Source organism: Gadus chalcogrammus, chromosome 12, assembly GCF_026213295.1.
Source record: "Gadus chalcogrammus isolate NIFS_2021 chromosome 12, NIFS_Gcha_1.0, whole genome shotgun sequence".
In the NCBI taxonomy this organism is placed as follows: Eukaryota; Metazoa; Chordata; class Actinopteri; order Gadiformes; family Gadidae; genus Gadus; species Gadus chalcogrammus.
In genome coordinates this window covers 26,134,011-26,158,333 of record NC_079423.1, presented here as the reverse complement: position 1 = coordinate 26,158,333, position 24,323 = coordinate 26,134,011, and the positions used below count along the sequence as shown (strand labels likewise).

Below are 24,323 nucleotides of genomic sequence, written 5' to 3'. Positions count from 1 at the left end.
TCTGCTGTCGGGGGCTGAAACTGGTAACTTCTGCACTATTGATTGATGGTTGACGGTGTCGCGCGTTGATGAGCTTTCAGTGAGAGGCCCCCAGACCACCTTTTGTTTGACCACAAACCAACTGACAAGCCACCCAATGCTCCTCACTGCCTCCTCGTTCACTCCTTTTTACCCTCAACATCTTTACTTCCTCAATGCTTCCTTTGGCGTAACACCAACTCTATACCGCTGCAACTAACAATTGTTTTCAGACGATGAGTCTATTATGTATATATATTTTTATAATTCAGTCTTTAAAATGTCATAAATAATAAGCAGCCCGAAAAACATAGATTAATGGTTTTATTTTCATGTATTCATTATTTGGTTCCATGAACCAAATATTTGAATAAAATGCAACATTTAACGGCAATTTTACAATTTATACTTTATAAATGACTTGATTCCGATTTTTAATGATTATCAAAATCTTCTCTAAATCAACTTATTGTTGCATCCCTCACCAGTCCAGTGTGTATTTGAGTACTGCAGACTGGCAGTTGACTTCTTCACGATTGCTTCTGTAAATGTATACAAAAACTCATGGACTGCCCTATAGCCTTTTAGCAGGTTGAATCAGGCTTCATTCAGCAAGGCCTGAAGTTGGATGGGATTTGCGTAGGATGCTAGTTGGATTTATTTTGTCAAAAGCACGCTTTGGGGGCTGGGGGTGAAAGTAGGTGGAATTGATAACAAGCTGTAGGGGACTTCTCGGATGCAGCTTTAATTAGCCACATGGCTGAAGTAATAAGTGGATTGCTCTTTCACACACAAACTCAAATTAAGAAAAATGACACGTTTTTTGGAGTCTGCGTTGTCATCAGACAAGCTGTGATGCCGGCGAAAGCCAGAACTATCTCAGCAGGCGAAATGGGAAGGGCTTTGTCCTCTAGAGCACACTGATCGCTTGTTTTCCTGAAGCTGATTAGTATATCAATACAATATTGATTTGATGACATTATCTTACATAATAAGTCATTTTGATGACCTTGTTCTGAAGAAAGTGACAAACGTGGCTTTGTTGATGGGATTTGTTGATTTTCAATATACTTTTTAGCCATTAAGAAATGGGTGAGGTACAGGCTCCAGCCTGGTGCCTAAACGCACGTTCTTTCGCATCAGAAAAGGGAGGTCAACACCCAAATAATGTAAATGCACGCTTCTCTGCCTACCCAACCAATATACTGATTACACCAACTTAATCATTTCAGGTAATTATTATGTCTGAGTTGGAGAAATCCCTGGTCAACATGCTAAAAGATACATGGGATTTAAGAACGGATTTAGAACAAAGCAATGGATATCTTTTTTAAATAGTAGAGGTTAAGATGTTTTGAAAGATTCCTGATGTTGCTCGAATTCGCCTTGTTGTGTATCTTCCGTCTTTGGTGGCCTTTTGCTTTCTCTCCTGTTGCTGTTTGACTCCGTGAATGATTGATATCTAAAGCCGGGCATTTCCGGTGTATGAGGGCATGTTTTCGGTGGCTCATGGGGGACGTCATGAGGCACTCTAAAGTGTGCTCACAGTTGGCAGTTATGGGGCTCACCCTCTGCCACAATAAAAGAGACATAAGGTTACTAGCCGCAGTGGGACAGATGGGCTGGAGGGAGGAGCTGTGGCGACGGTGGAAGGATCGGAGAGGCGAGAGGAGCAAAGTGCTTTTGCTTTGCGGCTGACATCGATGGGGCCTCTCATGGCCAGTGCAGGCTGGAGTTCGGCCGGGTGGGTCAAGTCGTTCAGAACCACTCCACAGAAAGTCCTCCAGTCTTGTTTTCAGATCGGACGGGTGTAGAAAATAAAGTATTAATAGGCCTGGAGTCTCCCTGGAACATCATGATTCACCGTCGTCTGCTGTGGCTGGGTTTGGTGTGTGTGATTTAATGTGTTCCGTCACTTCACATCATGGCACAACTATGCGGAACAAAACGTTGCCAGGCGTAGGTGTTTCATCTGCGTGCCTATCTTATTAAGGCACAAACTGAAGTGTAAACAGTGTCGGTCCTCGCTGCTGCGTCCTCTGCGGACCGACCCGCTGCCAAGATGTATCCCCCACGCTAGTGGCAGTCGACTGAGCCTGCTCCCTCCCTTTACCACTCGGCTCGCCTCCTCCCTCATGGGCTCAGTCATGGGCTCAGCGAGTCACCTTCTCATTAATGTGCGTCCAGTTCACGGGTAGGGCCAGGTTTTAAACGGAAGATGTTGGTAGATTCATTGGCGGAAGATATTTGGACTATGTATCTTTTCCTCCTTTTTTCATGTTGCTGAATAGAAGTGCGTTGATTGAGGACAATTATTGTTATTGGAAGAGGCATATAATATCCCTTTGTACAGTGTTAGAAAGATGCCTTCTCTTTTTAAAACCAATGTGACTTACAACAGATAAATTGTTTTGTTCTGAAGGTCGAACATAAGTCGGTTATGTAATTGAATGCCAGAATAGCATAGATTCACTGCAATGCAGCCTTTATGATCAGTAGGTGGCTGTCAAAATGTTTCACTATTATTCAATCCAATAGGCCTATATTTACAAGGAATAATGTCAGGACAGGCCTAGTATCACTTGAATCCCTAGAGCGCTCTGTCACTACTTGACAATTCCAACATGCATCTGCAGTATCAGAACAATGCAACTGTCGCAGTCATGAATGTGTTGAGCACCATTCTGACCGGCTAAAATGCTGCAATTCCTTGCCATTGGCTGTTGATTGTGTATTAGGACTGAGGGCCAATCCTAATATGGGTCACTACATATTCTATTGTTAAATAAAGTCCTTACGTTTTCATAATGTAAATGTTAACATCCTTCCTAAATAATTGTAGCTTTCTCTTAGTTCCATGAAATGCTATCATAGTTTCACACTGTGTGGATATAAAACAGCTTGTCAAACATAAACTATTAAAGGATAGCAGTAATGGCTGAAGTGAATCTTTGGGGCTTTGATTTGTGGCTTGAGACGGGAGAACCTTTTTGGAAGGGCAAGCCAGCTGCAGAAATGAAGTCATTTATATGACAATGCGGACACTGAACTGAGCTCTCCTCCACTCATTGTCCACCATTGATTGGTCCTCATGGCCCTGTGATATCTGTCATTCTAAAGGCACATATCAAGCTTTCAAGCCCCTGCAATCACGGCAGGTGAAATGTGGTAACCTTTCATTTTTTATTATTATTACAAATGTTATTGTATATATTAATAATTAAAGTAATTGGGAGGCTTTTTTCTTATTTTCTTATTTCTGACGTCTATCACCATCTCTGCCTGCTTGCCTCCATGTATATAACTGAGAATATATATAGTAACTGTTTAATATATGCTCTATGAAATGCAACTTACTATACCACCAGTTCTAACACAATAGTATTGCTGAAGCCGAGATTAGTATCAACGCAGCACGTTGCTTTCCGCTGCACTTGGCACTCTGAATTGGTGGCTGAAAATATATCATGCCCCAGAAGATTTAATATTTTTTGTTTCATAACACAAGGGATCCATCATTCTTATGCTCCTCTTCCTGATTGGTCTGGCATAGGGATGCAAACAATTAATCGATTATCGATTAATTGTCGATAAGAGATTACTCGATTAAAATAAATTACTTGCAATTAATCGCATTTTTAACCCGTAATTCCCCAACCGTCCACGTGAGGGCGCGCTTGACGCCAGACGTACTTGACGCACGCGCGGGAACACAAGCGAAGAAGCAGGACAAGACAAACGAAAAGCGGGACACTAGAGCTGTGTTCGAAATCGTTCCCTATCATGGATGCAGTGCACTAAATAGGGTGCACGGCATTTTGTAGGGTGTTCGAATTCTCAGTGGTCCACTATATAGGGCACTATATAGTGGACTTAAAATAGGGTACATACGATGTTCCCTACATGTTACCTCCGTATACCACAATGCAATGCGGTTGTATTTTTCCAGGGGAGAAGAAGAAGCTGAATAACCGCGAAAACTCGTTCCCTATTCCCCATATAGTGTACATGATATAGTGCACTTTATAGGAACGAGAATTCGGACACTACGCTGAACATTTCTAAACGTCATTTGCCTCAGTAAATGCGCCGGGTATTTGTGTGAATTGATGCGCCGACATCATCTAAACAAACCGGGCTGGAGGTTGTATTGATGTTGAATGTTGCATTTCCTTGTTCAAGTTTTTTTAAATTAATTTTGAATGTTAAATATTCTATGTTAAATCCCAAATAAATTGTTGACATTTCTAAACACAAGCCGGAGACTCCATCATTAAATGTATTTGTTTTCGCGGTTATTCAGCTTCTTCTCCCCTGGAAAAATACAACCGCATTGCATTGTGGTATACGGGAGTAACATGTAGGGAACATTGTATGTACCCTATTTTAAGTCCACTATATAGTGCCCTATATATTCGAACACCCTACAAAATGGCGTGCACCCTATTTAGTGCACTACATCCATGATAGGGAACGATTTCGAACACAGCTACTGACACGATGAAGAGGGCAAAACGGAGTGCAGTATGGAGCTACTTTAAGTTGGTTAATGACGACAAAGACGCCAAATGCACAATATGTGGAAGTATTTTAAAGTACAACTAAACGACTTCGTTGAATTACCACCTAAATGTGTCACATTCAGAAGGAAATTCAGCTTCTCAGAAGAATTGCCGCTTATCAATTAATCGATCATCGATCGATAAGATGAAACAACTATCGATTAATGAATTACTCGATAATTTGCATCCCTAGTCTGGCATGTTCAAGGATGGCAGCAAATGGAGGCAGAGAGAGAGAGCTACCCTAGAGGATGTAGTGTGCTGTTCCTCCTCTATCGCTTTACTGTCAAAAATGTCCCTGAGGCAGGGAGGTCACAGGGTACACACACACACACACACACACACACACACACACACACACACACACACACACACACACACACACACACACACACACACACACACACACACACACACACACACACACACACACACACACACACACACACACACACACACACCGAGCGCGCGCTTCTGCCCATAATCAATATGGTTGTCGGGCAAATGCACTAAATAGTCGAATATAGAGCGGCTAGTAATCAGACTTCCTACTAAATGTCTGCCTGACTGAATTATATAATTAATACTTTTTTAAGAGAATAACCGCACTGGTGAGAGCGGCTCAGTGACTCAGTCATCAGGTACCTCTACTATCGGTATCAAGGGATTCCGGGAAAATGGCAGATTATGAATTACACTTTAATTTAAAATGGCAGATTTTACACATGGTAATAACAACTGTTGATGAGGTCAGGACATGATGAAGAAGAAAATCAATCTGTATCGCCAAGCAATGACATATTGGTCCTGCTCGCATTTATAGATCTAATTTAATGTTGACGTGTAGCGGATATCGTTGTTGTTGTGTAATGCTATTTGCACTCATTGGTTGTGGCTGTTTGTCTGCTGCAGGTATTTGGTTTTCCAGACACGTCACAGATGTGCTGCCCCCAGGGGTCACACAATTTGCAGCGGGACACTGTTGCTAGGAGACAATCTCACCCACTTCTCATCCCCCATCATTTACCGCCCTGTATCATCTGCACAAATGCAGACTGCGCGACACGCAGAAGCTCTCTCCCTTCAGCCTTCAATTCATGTCTTTGAACCAACAGTCCCTATAACTCGATGATGTTGGTCAGGGAGAAAACCAAAGAATTTATAAGATGACCTCAATATCATAAAATAAATACTTATCATCATAGCAAGCACATTTTCAATGTCACTTTAGGCGATTCTAACATGGACACAATTATTAAAGGACAATTCAAATCATCCCGAGTTGCAGCCTCAGTCAAATGTTTGTCTCGGGGAGGCCATTTGACTAATGGTTTGGCTCACGTTTGGTTATTTCGGAGGGGAACGATTGCAATGAGCGTACACTAAGATTTGTTTGAAGTAAAATCTGAGCCAAGGACTATCGACCCTCAGGGGAGCAGCTAATCCCTTCACCACCACCACCACCACCACCACCACACATGTCATTCAAATGCACCACACACCCACACAGAAGATGAGCATATTTATGTTTATGTGCAGAGGAAGACCGGACAGCTGTTATTGTAGCTGAAAGAGGGCTGTGCGCCAAAGCAATTGTAATGGGGTGCTCCATCAATGCAGTATTTTATTATTTTGTCGTACAGTCAGAGAGTTCTACAGAGTCACCTTCAGTCCTTGGCTGACCTTCAGTCAGATGGCTTTGGGGTTAGTAGCCCAACGTTGAGAATAACATGTGTTTGTGTGGAGGATTGACAGATAGCCAAGTAGATGAGATTGTATTTTAAAAGGTGATAACAAATAATTAATAAGAAACTCATTATTGTATTAATCTAAATTGTAACAGCCTCTAATAATCATAACCAAATATGATGTATACAAATAAATGTATTCACTACTAGCAGCTTCAGTTCTCCTTGCTACTTGTGGTACTGCCGTGGGCTGCGGCGGCTGCAGCTACTACTGTTATTTATAGTCTGTGGGTGTTGAGATGGGTCCAGATCATCCCACCACATTCCCAAAAAGCCCCAGGGAGCCAACAACCACCACCTGTGAATCGGAAGTACAGGTGTGGGATTTGAAAAGATAAATGCTAATTTATTGATGAAATTCCGAACAAAAAAAAAAAATGTATTCCTTGAGTGCTACCTCTTCATTTTATGGAAGGAATAAAAAGGCAGAACTGTTTTTTATTATTATTTTTACTGTCATTTGGAAACAAGGCTGGTGTTTTCAAATCACAAACAATACATCTAAATCTCCCATACGTGGATTCTTTGAGATCGATCGCACTACCTTTGGGTCCATTTAAGTCGAAGCCTTGAACACTTAAACACACTTGAAGTACTTGAACAGGTACTTGTTAACTTACTTTCATTTGACTCTTGGTGCACCAGGAGAATAGTTTATAAGGCTATTTTTAGTGAGAACCCGCACTACATTATGTATCACAAGACTGGCTGGCAGCAACCTTTCCTTAGGCACCAGCCCAGATAGATGGCATGCGTCACGAAAGCCGTGCTGAGCTGAAGTACTTCCCCTGGACTCAACGGTGAGTTCTTCGGTCAATATTAATTTACACAGGGGAGATCAAACACTGTCAGCATTGAAGGAGGGGTGTTTATTTGTTTTGGTGGGAGTGGGAGTGTGAATAAGCTAGAATAGCTATGAGGTTGCTGGAGGTCAAACAAAGCGACAATGAATCATGCATGGGTTTATTAGTATGTCAGAGGGAGAATATGAGAGGGGTACACAATGCATCAATGTAGTTGATGGCTGCTGATTCAGTGTTGTTCCATGGGTACTAAGGCATAACGAACAATGGAGTTCACCACATCATAGCAATGTTTCATGTGATCACTCCCCCCAGTTTCCTGTCCTATTTTACTTTTTTTTTAATCCCATTTCTGCACTTTTGTATCTGTGGATGTATTGACTGATGAATTCTAAGCTCAATGGAGGTTATCACATGAGTGTGTGTGTGTGTGTGTGTGTGTGTGTGTGTGTGTGTGTGTGTGTGTGTGTGTGTGTGTGTGTGTGTGTGTGTGTGTGTGTGTGTGTGTGTGTGTGTGTGTGTGTGTGTCTGTCATCCAAATGCCTTGTTATTATTTAGGGCTATCTCTTTATAGAGGGTGTGTTGTATAACGGCTTGGCTATGTGTCTTAAATCTGCTGCTAGCACATGGAAGCATTTTTTCCCAGCACTTGCACAGATTATGGGATTATGTGGAGATTGTAAAAGGATCTGTTTTCAAACTCTTTTAGTTAGTGCGGAGCCCGAATTTCAATCGTTAGGTATGTATTCAAATCTAAATTCAGTATTCAAATGCTCAGGTTCTTTTTAGGAAAAGATATCCATAAATTAGTTTTTATCCAAGTGCGTTAGTGACGTCTTCTGGCCAGCCCTATACAGTTTTACAACGCAAGTAAAATGAACCTTTGTGCAACCTTGTTGTTTTTTGCAAGAAATCCATCCATTTTAACACACTAATTGAGTCATTAAATGAGTCAGAAACTTACATTTACTGTTGATTTGTTGCATATGAATCTGCAACAAACTTTTGTATTGGCCAAAGTAGGAAATATTCAAATATTTATAAATTCAGGCCTAGGCTATATATAGTTTCTATATAGTTATGTTAACAAAAATGTTAAACCGTTGACGACAATATTACCCGATGTTGTGTTACGAGGAATGGTGTTTAGATTAAGTATGTCTTGAATGCAGTACGTTTGGATTTTGCTATTTGGGAATGTCTTGGTAGCTTGTGACGGGTCAGTTTTGGAGGGTGTCAGAGGGGGAAGAGCAGAAGGAAGAGGTTGTGGAGGTCGGGGGTTGTGTGTGTGTGTGGGTGGTGTGGGGGTGATGGTGGGGTGGGGGTGGATAATGCCCTAGCCCCAGCTGGGAACCAAATGGGATTCAATGGGTAGATTCCTGCGATTCCAGCTAGTGAAGTATGTTGGGAACAATGCATGGGTGGAATGTGTGGTATGGTTGCATGACTAAAGGACCATGCCCCGAGGTCTAAGGGGAGAGTTTGTTACCTACTGGCTACAGTGGACAACGTGGGTACTGCATTCCTGGCCCAAACCCAAGAGAAATACACTGGTTGACTGCAGCTCAAGGAAACATCTTGAACAAAAACAAGGTATCCAAGTCACTCAGTAAATGCAGATGAATGCATACCAGATTCAGAATAAATTTCCCATCAGTTTGAATTAATAGGGGGCCATGTATTGAGGTCAGGCCTAAAAAAAAAAAAATGTGGTTCCTGTTTGTTGTCAGTTGAGGTCATGGGTAGGGAATTTATTTTATTTTTTCCAGCGGCAGCGAATGATAGGTAGGTTGTTTTCATTTAAAAACGAGAAAATACGCTCATCCGGTTTGTACAGAATGAAGAATGCTGCAAGAAAACGTAATTATAGTTTGCAAATTTTTATTTATAATTTTTTTTCAAGCTCATACAATAATTTGGGTCGCACATAAATTGACTCGGTCGGAAACCGGAACCAAACCAAAAAAAAATGTAGGCCTCAATCAGTACGTCCTTGCTTGGAAACGGGGTCTTTTCAAACGCATGCAGTGGACATACCAAGGTACAGGCTTTGCCTCGCCCCCTGCCAACCATCGGAAAACCTCTGCTCTGCGAAAGGTCAGCGTGGTGGTCATTTGGGACCATGTATTTTTATAACAATGCCACGTGTTTTGTTCGTGTTTTTGTGCTGGCCTTAATGGGCCTAGGGCTATTTTAGAAGTAGGGCAGGGCAGGATGGTATTTAACAGGAATGGCTTTTTACAGGATATCGATATAGAGATCAATTTAATCGAATTATACTGTATAAGGTGTCGTGAATGATAATCAATGGAGAGCTTGAATGATTACTGACGATTACTTACTATTTTTATTGTGTTGCAATGCAATTTTTACGGTGCCATTATTAAAATTACATTTTCTTTCATTCATGTGTGATTAAAATGAATGAGCCTTGCCTCCAGTAGGGGACTGCTCCAGAGGGTTGGAGCCCTGACAAAAAATACTTGAATGTCTCCATTAGTGTTCAGTCCACGGCAGACTGATATCCGAGCCCTGCCAGGGGATGTAAGGCCATGACTTCATATGGGATAGATGATGTGGGATATCCCGTGTCCTAACACACAATATATTAAAATCAATTGTACAAAGGACAATCAGTGCAGATGAGGTATTACAGGGATTGTTTGGATTCTAGCCAAACAAGTGTGCTTCATTTTGAACAGCAGGTAGGGGAAAACCTCCTGTAAACTCCGGAGGCAGTTTAGCAGGGTTACAGTGGTCAAGGGGAGGTGAGAAACAAAGGTATAGCTTCAGAAACCAGCAGCGGAGATCAAATACTGATGAAAAGCCATATTTATTATACAATACAAATATAACCTAATCTGTTCATTTATTAAAACTAGGGTAGACCATTTTTTTTAAGATGCCAGATGTTTCCCCTATTTGTGTCATATTTGTTGAAATTCTGTATACATCCCGACGGCAATTGATAAATCTAAATCTCTGTCAAAAAAGGGAAAACATATGCTATCTGTAGCTGTCAAGCCTGTAATAATCCTGTCCTATCTTTTAATTCGCCCTATATGAAAAGATTGGATGGCTTTCCTGTCTACCCACGAGCCCTGCCTGTGAACTCATCGGGCAAGACCGGAGTCTTCCTCGGGGCTAGGCAGAACTATTGCTAAAGCTAGCGAGCGTCTCACCTGTTTGGGGGGGAGTGGTTTGAAGAGAGGCCTGAAGTGATGGGATTGCGTGTGGTTAAAAATCGATATACCTCTGGCTGGTTTCTCCAAATTCTCTCCCCTAGCATTTATGTATTGAGAGAGAGCAAATAACTATTAGTGAATCAGTTTGAGTGCAAACAAAACCCTACCGGTAAGTAGGAGGCCTGTGTAACTAATATTTTCAACCGCTACTTGTAAGGTCACCAACAAAACAGACTTTGCAAGAAATGAATAAATTGTTGGTATCTTGAGCCTCCCAGGCATTCTGTCCGGAAGCAGATCCATCGGTGTTACACTCAACTACCCCCGCTTAACCGACGCCAACGTACCGATCAGCCAGACAGCCATCCTCCTCCTCTCCTCTTGCTTTCTTTCTCTCTTGCTTTCTCCTTCTCATCTTCCCGCCAGAGTTGGGCTTCCCTAGCCTCGCCGATTAGAGCTAATTAAGTTGAGATGGGCCTCCAAAACAAAGCAGGATGGTGGGTGAAAGGAGGGAAGGAAAGGGCCTACATTGTACTGGAGCTGCTCAGCCAAGAAGGAATAATTTCCCCCCTATTAGAATCTGGTTAGGGTCACAAGTGCATGGAGAGAAAGGAGGCAATGAGAGGGGCGGCGCAGAGGGGACCAGCACTAAGGGGAGCAGGAGAAATGTAGGCCCATAGGTAGGTACCACCCGTCAACACAGAGCGTAAGGCCCAGCCCACTGCAGGCTGCTGCACTGTAATGGTCCACCTAAGTGCATTATACTCATTTCTATGACGGAATGTGTCAAAAGAGAAAGGAAGAATTTAAATAGTCTGACCATTTTTGCTGTCCAGTACTTGCTATTGTTGTTGCTCCCTTTTTTTATAATCCACAGCTGTAGCTTTAAGCGGTTACTTCTGGAAAAGAGCTTTGCTTTTTACAAAATCGGTCAAGATTAAAGTGTAATTCCTTTTAAATTCATTGTTCATGCCCGTCACTGGACTAGCCTGAAACAAAAGTCAGAGCAGTGTGGATTTCCCTCTTCCAGTAAAATAATGTAACACCATAGGAATTGTGATCTGCTGATGAATATGAATATCGACCAACATGCCTGCAGTGGTGCTGTGTGCAATTTTACGGTTCCATCATAAAGTTATATTTTATTTTTAGTGGTGGTGAACAGCTACTTCATAAAAACAATAGATGGCAATAAAGCAAACATTTATCTTCTGAAGTGTACTTTAAACTTAAAGTATTTCCCCCTGGCAGCAGGAATGGTGCAAAAGACGAAAGACTACTGGCACCATTTCTGCTGCATGGTCTGACGGTAATGTCCCATGATTAGACCATGTCAAGCCCCCCATCTTTACAAATACTGATAATCAGTTGCTCAAAATCTTTAATTTCATATTGATAAGAGAGACCAGGTATTGAGTCATTAGAAATGAAGAATACACATGATTCTTTACCACTTGGTTGACAAATATAGCTGGTTCGATGTGTATGCTAGTCTCTAGGATCAATAGTGCCATGAAAAAACCTCTGCGTTAAACCAATCTTTTGTTCCGGGATATAATGGCTGTTTGACAGGGAGCTGGGGGTCAAATCACAAGGAGGTTTGTGGGTGATGGTGAGGGTGCTTAGTGTTTGCTTGGTGCATTCAATTCCTCTGGATGTCCTCTGCTGGCTTTCCTGAAATAGGGATGGAGGAATGGGATTAGCTCTATGATGGCATTGTGTTGACCTAGATCCTTTGCCTCCAAAAGGTTTAAATTAAATGTGTACATCACAGAATACCATAAAATACCAAAAATAAAAAGCTATTAATACACCTACTGTGAGTTAGTAGGAAATCTCTCTGTTGACTTTTGAGGGCTTTGTGGTGGCTTGTTGCTTGTGGCGCCTTATTGATGTCCAAAAAGCTTCAGCTTGTGGTAGGGATGCAAACAATTAATCGATTATCGATTAATTGTCGATAAGAGATTACTCGATTAAAATAAATTACTTGCAATTAATCGCATTTTTAACCCGTAATTCCCCAACCGTCCACGTGAGGGCGCGCTTGACGCCAGACGTACTTGACGCACACGCGGGAACACAAGCGGGATCACAAGCGAAGCAGAACAAGACAAACGAAAAGCGGGACACTACTAGCTGTGTTCGAAATCGTTCCCTATCATGGATGTAGTGCACTAAATAGGGTGCACGCCATTTTCTAGGGTGTTCGAATTCTCAGTGGTCCACTATATAGGGCACTATATAGTGGACTTAAAATAGGGTACATACGATGTTCCCTACATGTTACTCCCGTATACCACAATGCAATGCGGTTGTATTTTTCCAGGGGAGAAGAAGAAGCCGAATAACCGCGAAAACGAATACATTTAATGATGGAGTCTCCGGCTTTCGTTTATAAATGTCAACAATTTATTTGGGATTTAACATAGAATATTAAACATTCAAAATTAATTAAACAAGGAGATGTAACATTCAACATCAATACAACCTCCAGCTTTCGTCGTGAGTGCCCGGTTTGTTTACTTGATGTGGGCGCATCTGTCTGCGTCACACAAATACCCGGCGCATTTACTGACGCAAATGTTCAGCGTAGTGTCCGAATTCTCGTTCCCTATTCCCTATATAGTGCACTATATCATGTACACTATAGGGAATAGGGAACGAGTGTATAGGGAATGATTTCGAACACAGCTAGTGACACGATGAAGAGGGCAAAACGGAGTGCAGTATGGAGCCACTTTAAGTTGGTTAATGACGACAAAGACGTCAAATGCACAATATGTGGAAGTATCTTGACAAATGTACTTATTGTAAGTCGCTTTGGATAAAAGCGTCTGCTAAATGCCCTAAATGTAAATGTATTTTAAAGTACAACAACTAAACAACTTTGTTGAATTACCACCTAAATGTGTCACATTCAGAAGGAAATTCAGCTTCTCAGAAGAATTGCCGCTTATCAATTAATCGATCATCGATCGATAAGATGAAACAACTATCGATTAATGAATTACTCGATAATTTGCATCCCTAGCTTGTGGCATACACAGAGCACCTATTCCCAATCAATGGACTGGCATGAAATGGCTGCCGTGTGGGATCCACTGCAACGGGCTTACTGATGGAGTTTATTATGGCCGTGCAGAAGGGGGCGGACGGTGTTTTCAAGGGGTGCAGGTGCTCCCTTCACCACTAGATGAATAGCATTCCCTCCCCCTGTTTCTCCTACTCACACCCTACCCCCACACCCTACTGCTTCAGCCTCTACATCGTGTGTGTGTGTGTGTGTGTGTGTGTGTGTGTGTGTGTGTGTGTGTGTGTGTGTGTGTGTGTGTGTGTGTGTGTGTGTGTGTGTGTGTGTGTGTGTGTGTGTGTGTGTGTGTGTGTGTGTGTGTGTGTGTGTGGGAGAAAAAGACTGATGTAGAAAACCTCCCTGGTCGAAAAGGGAAGCTTCTAGCAGAGTGGGATCCTCTATAGAGCCAAACGGAGGGGACACGGACAGACCGGGGGATGGAGAGAGCGAGGGGTGTGGTGTCGGCGTGGGGGGGATGGGGGATGGACACATGATAGGGCACCAGATGTCCAGGCCAGCCGGCTGCCTTGTAAAAAGCTTTGATTGAGGAGGGCCTGACGTCTCGTCAAGGATCTGTTTCCTCGCCAGCCCAGCCCAGTGGGCTCGTATTGTTGTTGGCCAAAGTAGTAGCATGGCTCTTCCCTTCCTCTGCCATCCTTTACTTCCCCTCATTAACAGCTGCCGCAGTACGCGGCATACATTTGCAAAATATATTTGTATGTATTTTTTATCTGTTTAGTTGGTACAGGTCAATGCATAAAGGGCGCTGACATGATCCAACCATAACCCGTGCTGAGCAGAAAACACGGAACCTACGTTTTGAGTCGATTGATTGCAAGTTTTGACTTCTTGAATTCTATGTGATCTCTTAGGAGTCTTCCGCATCTCCTTGCTTTTTTCAACAGTGGCTAATCTCTCTTTCTGTTTGACACACACACACACTCACTCACTCACTCTCATTTTTTTTTTCCGATTGGTCATGGGGCTGCAGTGACCCATGAGGACTATGATGAGAGAAACGGGGGATGACAGAGACTCGAAGCCTATTGGCAGAGAGAGCCACCTGTTGTTTTTCCTTTGAGTGTGTTCCTTTTGTTTGTAAGCCCTACAAATGGCAGTACTGGGTTGTAGGAGCCTCTCTGTGTACTCTGTGGTGTGCATGAGAATGAGATCACATACACATGTCAGATATATATACAATGCTAAGCATGTATCATCTGTCTTACTCCCAGATATGCATTAACCTCACGTGTTTGTGTTCATAGGTACCACCTATGAACTTCGATGTTGCATATGAATAAGCAATCAATCTATAAAAAAAGTAATGTTATGGAAACGCGTACCCAGAAGTATTCTCGCCATATGGAACAACATACTGGAACATGATGCACATCCGGATGTCTACATTTTAGGACAATGTTATTGCGGAAGGACATTTCATGCTAGCTATGGCGTGATTGACCCTTTTTCTATGAAATATCCCTCTAGATAGATTATATGGTAGTCGTTGACACAAGCAGGTGTTGGAAAAAGAAGGCTACATTGCAGGTCACATCATTTAATGGCAGTGTTCAGACGAACTGAGCTACCTGCTCAGTATGGGCTATCTAAGCTAATGAGCGTCATTAAAGTATCACAAGGGAGCTCTGTTCCACAGCCCAGTATATCAGTTGGGCTATTACCCTATTGCTTCATCCTGAGTAGAGAACCCTGTGGCTCAGAACACGTACACGTTGTAAAGAAAACGTTTAGCGGTAAGTGTACACTCGATATTCACCGTGACCCATTGTTGTCTTGACCTAATGACGCATGCATCACTGGTCACCTCTGCCTTCCGTCCATCTCATCTGCCTTGCCTCATCTCTTTCTCCCGCTTTCTGAAAACCTACTCTCCTAGATCATACACACACAACCATCAATTCATTCATCTGAGAACGTGTTGCTTAGAGGAGCAGAAAATGTTGGAGGTGTGGTGAAGGGGCAACCAATGTTACATATTCTAAAATGAATGTTGATGGGGTGGTCGTTTCCAAATACCTCCCTAAATTTGAGAGACTTGTTCGGCCCTTAAAGCATCTGCCACCTGCATTCCATCGTCCACCCCAGGACTAGCAGTGATCGACCGGGCGCGAGTTCACAAGCTTAAATTATGATTGCATTCAGTGACAGAATCCAATCTTTCAAGAATTCCTTAGGCAGTTCATACATCCTTGTCCTAATCTAGACTAGGGATGGGCCCTGAGTCCTGAGATGATTCCTCGATTTGGAAATCAGTAATTGCAGTTATGTAACTGTCAAACATCACTATCTAAGGTTACATGCAGAATGGCACCCAGGCATAAGAGTGATGTATGAAAGTATCACGACAAAATAAACTCACTGAATGTGCCGTGCAAGCTAGTGTGCAACGTTAAACCTATCATAGAACCCCTAGTTAGGTGCTTAACCATTTGCGCATTAAGCAAAAATAGAAAACGGTGGAAACAGTTAACGGGCAGTCTTGCATCACCTCATTTTTTCTAGCAGCGTGAGAAACACGCCGCTGTAATTCCACTAGTTCAGAGAAGATTAGCAAGCTCATCACGAAAACAGTGACTGGAGAGAGGCTCCCGCTAAGCTTTGTGTAAGGAGACGGCTTCCGTTGGCGGAGGCCGTTTGCTTAGCAGAAGATTATGGCGACGAGCAAGAACCGCGATGGTGATGAAGATGTATGAGGAAAGCACGGTGTGCTGTGATGCACAGTAAGGTAGGCGTACCCTAACGCCTTCCCCCGTCTTCGCTTCGCTATTCATTTTGGACCCTATTGTCATTGTTTGATGTATTTGGGGAGTACTTGGGTAATAATAATTGAATGGAGTACTCACTCACATATAGAAATGCCCATCCCTTATCTAGACAAGTGTGTCCAGCTTGCCCATCCTTTTGTCCAGGTTCTGTCCAACACATCTCTCAAAGGATGTGATCAGACTCGCCTACTTGAACACGTGTCTTGTCTTTCTGAACCCAATCCTACCTACCTGCCCTGCGTATGTTCGCTCTTCGATAAACTCTATTTTGGTAAAGAATCCAAAACCTCGATAAGTAGGCAATTCTACTTTAATTACTAGAACATACCCCTCATCTCATCAATATGTGCACTACAGTGAACTCGAAACAACCAATATCGGTAATCGATTGTTGATGAACATTGATCCCCAAAAGCCCAATTCAATATGCCCAATTAAAACATGCATTCTGAACATGTATTCCTTATGACCCATCCTCCAAATAAAACTTTGGTGCAGCTATTCCCAATTCCCCTTCAATTTTGTTGCTTTTGAACAGAACATGCTGCACAATCTAGATTTAAATGTTGGTATTAACCCTATGCTTAAATTGTAAAAATCCCCCTAATTCTATTAGGGAATTTATATTTTAAGAGGGGATTTAACTCCACTTTGCAACCCTGGGCGCACAAATCCTTTGTTATTATGAAATTATAAAAATGCTTTGAAGGCCCACTGGTCCTGATAAGTGCATCTCTAAAGAATTGTCCAATCGAATTGTAAGAGATTCGAGAATTCACAACACCTCAAATGTTGACTAGTTCTACTCCGTACACGCTTAGGCCCATTCCCATTTCCACCCCTTACCTCTTCCCCTTACCCCTCCCCCTTGTTTGGAAGGGGTAAGGGGGAAGGGGTAGGGGGAAGGGGTAGAAATGGGATTGGGCCTTACTCTCGGATCCAGAACCACCTCCAGTACTCCAGATAAAAAGCCAGCTCGGAGATAGGGACGCTGTGGGCTGCGGTAATCAGACCTCGTCTCCAGGCCTGGGCATGAGTCTGCCAGACTGCCAGCCAGCCTGCATGGGGAATTGAAAATTATTTTAGCAAAGATTATCTCACCCACGCTGCTGGGAAACTGCTTATTCAATTGTGCATTTGATGGGTATCGTGCTACAAAAAGGCTTCATAAAAAAGAGTTAATGTTTGTGTTAATGGTAATTTTTATTTTTTCAAATGCATTTTGTTAAAATGATCATTAAAACTTAACGGCAAAGTAAAAAAGTTAATTGTTTTCTTCTGTATGTTTATGCAGTTGCTATTTCACACATCTCAAGTGTCATAGAAGGACTAGGGCCTGTGTTACATACTTTATTAAGGTGGCTTAATTATGTTTGCTTGATTGATTAATACTACTGCCAGCATTGACTTACACAGGATAAAAAGCTGCTTGTGTGTCAAATGCCAACAAAATGAAGATTGAAGAACGTATTTAAGTTGGTTGGCTATCTAACATTAGCACTACAGAACACTTGCAGTAATAGATGTATTATATTATCTATAATTTATAATGTCAAATCATTGATTCAGCATTGTAGCATGCATGTGGATGCATCAATTAGGCCTAACCCTAAAAAATGACATTAGAGCCATTATACACAAAGGATAGCAACATTGATATCTGTCGGCCTACTGATTAATGTCTATCATTAACTCAATGCCTTTTGTTTTGCTGCACAATCTTTACCATTGCTACATGGGGGCTTGCCATCATTTGGCTTGGCTGGCTGAAATCTGTGAGTGGAAAACGAAACACCGTTGTTTAAGCTAGGCCTGCACACTATCCACAAAGGTAAAAAGAAGCCTGTTTTTGTGACATGACCGGCAGACACATTATTTTCACTTAACGTTTGATTAACGTTACCTGCTAACCCAAAACTGCCAGTCACTATTAAAAGGCAGTTTGAGTTTATTTAAATCTTGTCCAATGTTTTTAAAACCTTTTGTGGGTTTAACTCTGGATTTGGACCAGGATAAATCCATAATGCTTCCATGTTACCCACTATTCATCAAAAATAAGCTGTTTTAGGGTTTGGTTTTTCTTTAATACAGTTCTGTCAACGGCCTCTTGACAGACTGGGGGCAGCTGTAATCTGAGTGGAATGCTTGTCTTCCGTGAGCTGCCGTCCTGGGACGCAGTACCCAGGAACAGCAGTTGTTCCAACGCAGTACCCGGGAACAGCAGTTGTTCCACGAGCCCCAGCACTTTATTTTGACGCATGTCAATACCAGGTCTGCAGATGTACATTCTACTAGTGCAGCCCCTAAAGCAAGAGGCCCAGATATGAAGCCTATGGAACATTAGATTTTCTTATGGGATTTACTTTGGTGTGTGTGTGTGTGTGTGTGTGTGTGTGTGTGTGTGTGTGTGTGTGTGTGTGTGTGTGTGTGTGTGTGTGTGTGTGTGTGTGTGTGTGTGTGTGTGTGTGTGTGTGTGTGTGTGTGTGTGTGTGTGTGTGTCCCACACACACGGCTCTGCCAAAAGAAGACCACAGAGTTGGCTGCTGATGCTGACGGCGATTAGCCTCAGCTGTACCAGTTATGTCAGGAGAGGCTTTATGAGACGACGTGTTGGCATTTCTTCATTATTATTTTTTTACACCCCTGTGTGACGAGAAAGGAGCGGAGCCCGGCGAGGCTCTCTCTGTGAGGCAGTTATCCAGATGAAGAACAGTTTTTTTTTTTTATACCGATGAAAGAATTCGCTGGTGGTGTTGGGCTCAGAGGAAGAACGCAGAAACAAATGTAGGGACATCTGCTGCTGTTTGATCCGCCTCTCCCCTGGACGATCCCACACCCTGCCTGGCCTGCAGCTGTGTGCGGTGCAACCACATATTTTAAACCACTAATTGATTATGGGTTGATCATCTGACTGTGTATAAAATGAGTCGAAATGTAGTTGTTTTTTTTTGGGCATGAATCCAATCCAAGTATTTACTGTAGTTGTTTTTGATTTCCAAATCAATTTGTAATTCAAGTTTGATAAAGTTAGTGACAATAACAATGAAACAAACACGTAAGATAACCTTTTGTACTGTGGGGATAACTGCCTATTTACCACTAATTGGTGGGTTGGTAAGACTCGGGCCAGGATGCTGACAGGTGGGGGATCATTTCACCAATTTCATCCAAGCCTACATTTCCTTGCCAATTGAAAATGAGGGTTTTACGATTTTTTCCGTCTAAAAATACCCCTTCAGTCATTTTCTACAGATCTACCAACAAACAACCCTGGGGGGTTTTGTTTTTTCCATTCAGTTAGGAAGTAAGTTTACCATTCTAATTAGCCATGTTGAAGCACAAAGCTTTAACCATCTGCTTACTCCCAAAGAACCCCGGGGAACACAAACAGGCTTGGCCCTAATTGGCTCTAGCACTTTGGACAAGAGATGCTCAAGATGCATCCGTTGTATCCACAAATGAAAAAACCTGCCTCTGTTTGAAGTGTATGCTAGTCATGAGTCCTAAGCTTGTGAAGTGTTGTTATTGTATAGACAGACGGGGGGCCTGTGTAGTATAGTGCATCATAAACACATGTCCACCACCTTTACTGTCTGTCTACTATGCGGATGTAATGCAATCATGTTTTCATCCGTCTGCTTTCAGGCACTCACTCTCGCATACTAGGGAATACACACACACACACACACACACACACACACACACACACACACACACACACACACACACACACACACACACACACACACACACACACACACACACACACACACACACACACACACACACACACACACACACACACACACACACACACACACACAGAGAGAGCTCCCCCCCCCCAGAACCAAACCCAATCTTCCCTGCACTCTCCCTGTACCCCACAGGGGGCCGGCCCTACCCTTATGCGCCGAGCACTCTGCCAGAGAGAGGAGAACATTTCCCGGGCTAGATAATGTACAATCCAACCCTGCTTAATAATTTCTCTTTTCTCCTTCTCATCATGCTAGTTATATTATTAGCTAGCACTTTTGAACCTCATGGACATTGGCTCCAATGTGTCGACGCTTGGTTTTCAATGCTCTATGATTGGCCTAAGATGGTACCAGGTGATGTCATGCGATGTCTGCTTTTGGTGCCGTCTAGGGCTGGAAACTCTATTGATTTCATATCACTTATCACAATATGAGGGAGTGCAATTTCCAAATCGTGAAAGATACTGTTTCTTCAGTTGCATTATTATCGAATGTGATTTTGAAACAACTCCTGTCCTGATATGAATACTAACACAGTGTACCGTTTGCTCCTCATTAATTGATAACTTTTACACGTTTCCCCATACTTGAATGCAGAATTTGAGACCCTGCTGTGCTGGGTGGGGTAGCACAATGTCAGTATTAATCAAGCTTGTTTTAACATCATGCAATGAAGCAATTGGGGACTCCAACTGTGCCCATCAAACAATATAAACAGAAAATGTCACTGAAAGGCAACAATGAGCCCACCCGTGTGCTCTTGTCATGAGATGCAATGAGAATACTTGATTTATCATTAATCTGAATTTGCAGCACATGTGCTCCCCATCCTATACAGGATTCTAAAGTAGGGCTTGTCGTACATTTTGTTTTTGAATGAACAATCTGTAATACTAATACTTTAATGGCCTCATTTATAATTAATGTTCAACACTGGTTGAGCTACTGTGTTGATCAATCCAATACAAATCCCCTGTCTACTGTAAAAAGCCACATTCTGCAAAGCTTAGGCTAGGCCCGGATGGGTACTTGCTGCTGCTAGTCTATTTTCCACCAGCCTTCTGCTTTTTAAGTTGAGTATTTTTTTGCAGGGCTATAATGTTATAATGTATGGAAATTAGCTTGTTCACTATATAATATGAGTTACGGGTCAAGTCATGTAGCAAAAATGTGCCAAAAGTAATAAAGACATCATGTAGAAAATCTATCAAAATGAGCAGTATGTCGAATGAAGATCTATATACATAAATGCAGACCTATTGAAGTACACGTTTTAAGTGTTCCCTCATATGCTAAAGTGTGTGTGTGTGTGTGTTTGTGTTTGTGTTTGTGTTTGTGTTTGTTTTCATACATGTGCCCTCGTGCATTGATCATAATGTGTTGACATAACCGAACGCGCACACTCCCGACATAGTCCACTGTCTCATACACAAAACTACTTGCCTGCTCACAAACTTCCAGGCATATTTAGACAGTGCACATCATCCGATGACAGGTGGAGAGAGCTAATCATAAATAAGAGAGCTACAATATTCTTAAACCTATAATTCACGTAATATCATACAACAGAAATCTGCAGTTCACTTTTTTACCATATTTTATTGAAGGCGCTGTGGGTAAGATAGATTCACCAGCTCTAATTGGAGTCTGATTAGTCAGTGTTTGTGCTCATCAGGAACAGTGCTGAAGGCTCAGGGGTCCAAACCATCCCATCCGCTCCTGTTAAGACTCAATCAGCCACTTAAGAGTGTTATGGTAGGATCACTGGCAGGGCTGAGATTGAGGCTCCGTTAAGCCTCTCACACAATGGACACACAAACGCACCATAAAACCTGCTTTTCACAGGGGGTGAGAGAGGGGGAGACAGATGGCCAGTTAATCAAACCAAACCAACCTGCTGAACGTTACCACACACACACACACACACACACACACACACACACACACACACACACACACACACACACACACACACACACACACACACACACACACACACACACACACACACACACACACACACACACACACACACTCTGTTATTTGACCTACCGCATTACCTTTGGCTGTGTCAAGTCCAACCAGCAGTAATGCATGCTGTTATCTGAAATGACCTCATAAATTATTGCCTCATTTATTCAAGTGCTTATTGAAGTAATTTAAATCCTTAATTTCATTCATCTTCTTATTCAAAAATCACCTGTCCAGTAGAATCCTAATTAAACGGGTGTACGCTTTGGATTGAAAGTTTTATTGTAACAAGTGTATTTTGAGGTTGAGCATGATCTTGGTGCGGAGCTTTGTTTTGAAGAAAATCATTTTTAACATGGCTCTCACTGTGAACCTCAATGAGATTGTTGTCGGAGTGCTTCTGTTGTGTTACTCTGCATTAACATCACAGATTGTATCTTGTTTAATCACGCAAAACTGCTGTGTTCTATTAGTAGGACATGCATGGGAATGTAGTCTCATTTGGTGTGTGTGTGTGTGTGTGTGTGTGTGTGTGTGTGTGTGTGTGTGTGTGTGTGTGTGTGTGTGTGTGTGTGTGTGTGTGTGTGTGTGTGTGTGTGTGTGTGTGTGTGTGTGTGTGTGTGTGTGTGTGAGTGATCGCGTTGAGCTGTGTGACCCAGCCCTGCAGCTCCCAGCAGGACTAATGAATCATGGGAACTGGCGGTCCTCCAAAGCTTACCCCTCACACACGCCAGTGAAATGTTTAGATGTTTAGCCCATTTGCAACCATTGCTGCTTATTTATTTACTTAGGCTTGAGGGCTTTAAAGGTGCTGTTGGTAAGATTTAAGAGCTATAATTTGAGTGCAGTTCATTAGAAATGCCATTCGTCAGCTATAGTGAGTGAAATACAGTGTGAGTAATCTCTAACCTGGTTGACTATTTTGATTTTACACAGCTCCCGGCCCATTTCTGACCAATCAGGTCCTCTCTTCCCTGATAGGTTTGTGTGTAATCCATCCTGCCTGTCAATATACACACGCAGCGTTATCATAGCTCCACAAAACTTCTCAATGCCAGAGAAACATGCAGAGGGAGTTGAGAGGGAGGGCGTGTTCATTTTGGGTTGTATGTTTTCCAAATCTTGCTCTTTTCTGCTCTCTTTGCCACTCTCAGATCTTGCCTACAGCAGCTTCAAGGGCCTCGTACAAGGTCAACATAACCCCAAGAAAGGCACACTATCGGTCATTGTACTTTAAAAGTAAAGATCACCCAGTCCTATCCTCAATCCCAGGTGTTCTGATGTGGTTCTCATGATGTGACAATCTCCCGAACTGCCTCCAATGTGCCGGTATCGGCGAGACAGGACGGGACTACCGTTCTGGAGCATCCTGGTCTTGCGGTAAATTCTTCAGACAAAGCCGCTGCAGCATCTCCAATTAAAAAGATATGGAAATGACATGTTTTCGATATTCCGAAAAAACGTCCTCTTGATGATGTCGTCGTTGTCGTTCGTCGTGCTCGGGGGAGAACGGAAGTCATGTTTCGGTAGACATAGAGGAGATATTGATAGAAAGATAGATGTCAGATCTAGCCCAAAGCAACGGTTTCTGCTGCTGGGATTGCTGCTGCTCGCTGGTGGGCCAACCCCCTGATAAACTCCTTTTGCAAGCCTCATCTTCTCGTTCCCCTCCATCTCTCTCCATCCGTTTATCCCTGCTGGGTCTTTGCACATCCACTTCCTGACCCACCCCTAAACCAATAACCCCCCACCTCTTCTCCCCCCTACAGGCTGGAGTGGGTGGAGATCATTGAGCCGCGCACGCGGGAGCGCATGTACGCCAACCTGCTGACGGGCGAGTGTGTGTGGGACCCGCCGGCAGGCGTGCGCATCAAGCGCACGGGTGACAACCAGTGGTGGGAGCTGTACGACCCCAACACCTCGCGCTTCTACTACTACAACGCGGCCACACAGCGCACCGTGTGGCACCGGCCGCACTCCTGCGACATCATCCCTCTGGCCAAGCTGCAGACGCTGAAGCAGCACGCCGACGCCGGCGCCGCATGCGTCTCCCGTCCCACCAGCGGAGGAGGAGGAGGAGGAGGAGGAGGTGGTGGCAGTGGCAGTGGAGGGGGGAGGACATCCGGAGACAACAGCCCCGGGCGCAACAGCGGGGTGAGCCGCGAAGGCAGCACCTCCTCGTCCCTGGATCAGGAGGCCGACAAGCAGGGCAGCCGCGGCGATGAGCCGGAGAAGTAAGTGGGGGTCTTTCTCCTAGTGCTGCGTTGTCCTGCGAGGCGGCTGGGCACGCAAGAGCAGGATCACGCGAGAATACAATCTTGACTGGCTTGAAGTTGAAACTCGAAGGCAATCGCAATTTCGATTCCTGAGTTTGTCTGGCACATATTTTGGAATTGGAAATAAAGCTGCTTCATTTTCAATTCCG

The 24,323-nt window shown here is 43.1% G+C and overlaps 1 protein-coding gene across 1 annotated transcript in view; it reads left to right on the top strand.

The window, feature by feature from the left end:
* LOC130392704 (rho GTPase-activating protein 39-like) overlaps positions 1-24,323 on the top strand; it is a 48,855-nt gene that overhangs the window by 6,027 nt on the left and 18,505 nt on the right. Inside the window, 1 exon segment of the mRNA XM_056603207.1 lies at positions 23,668-24,132. Coding sequence (XP_056459182.1) covers positions 23,668-24,132 — 465 coding nt within the window.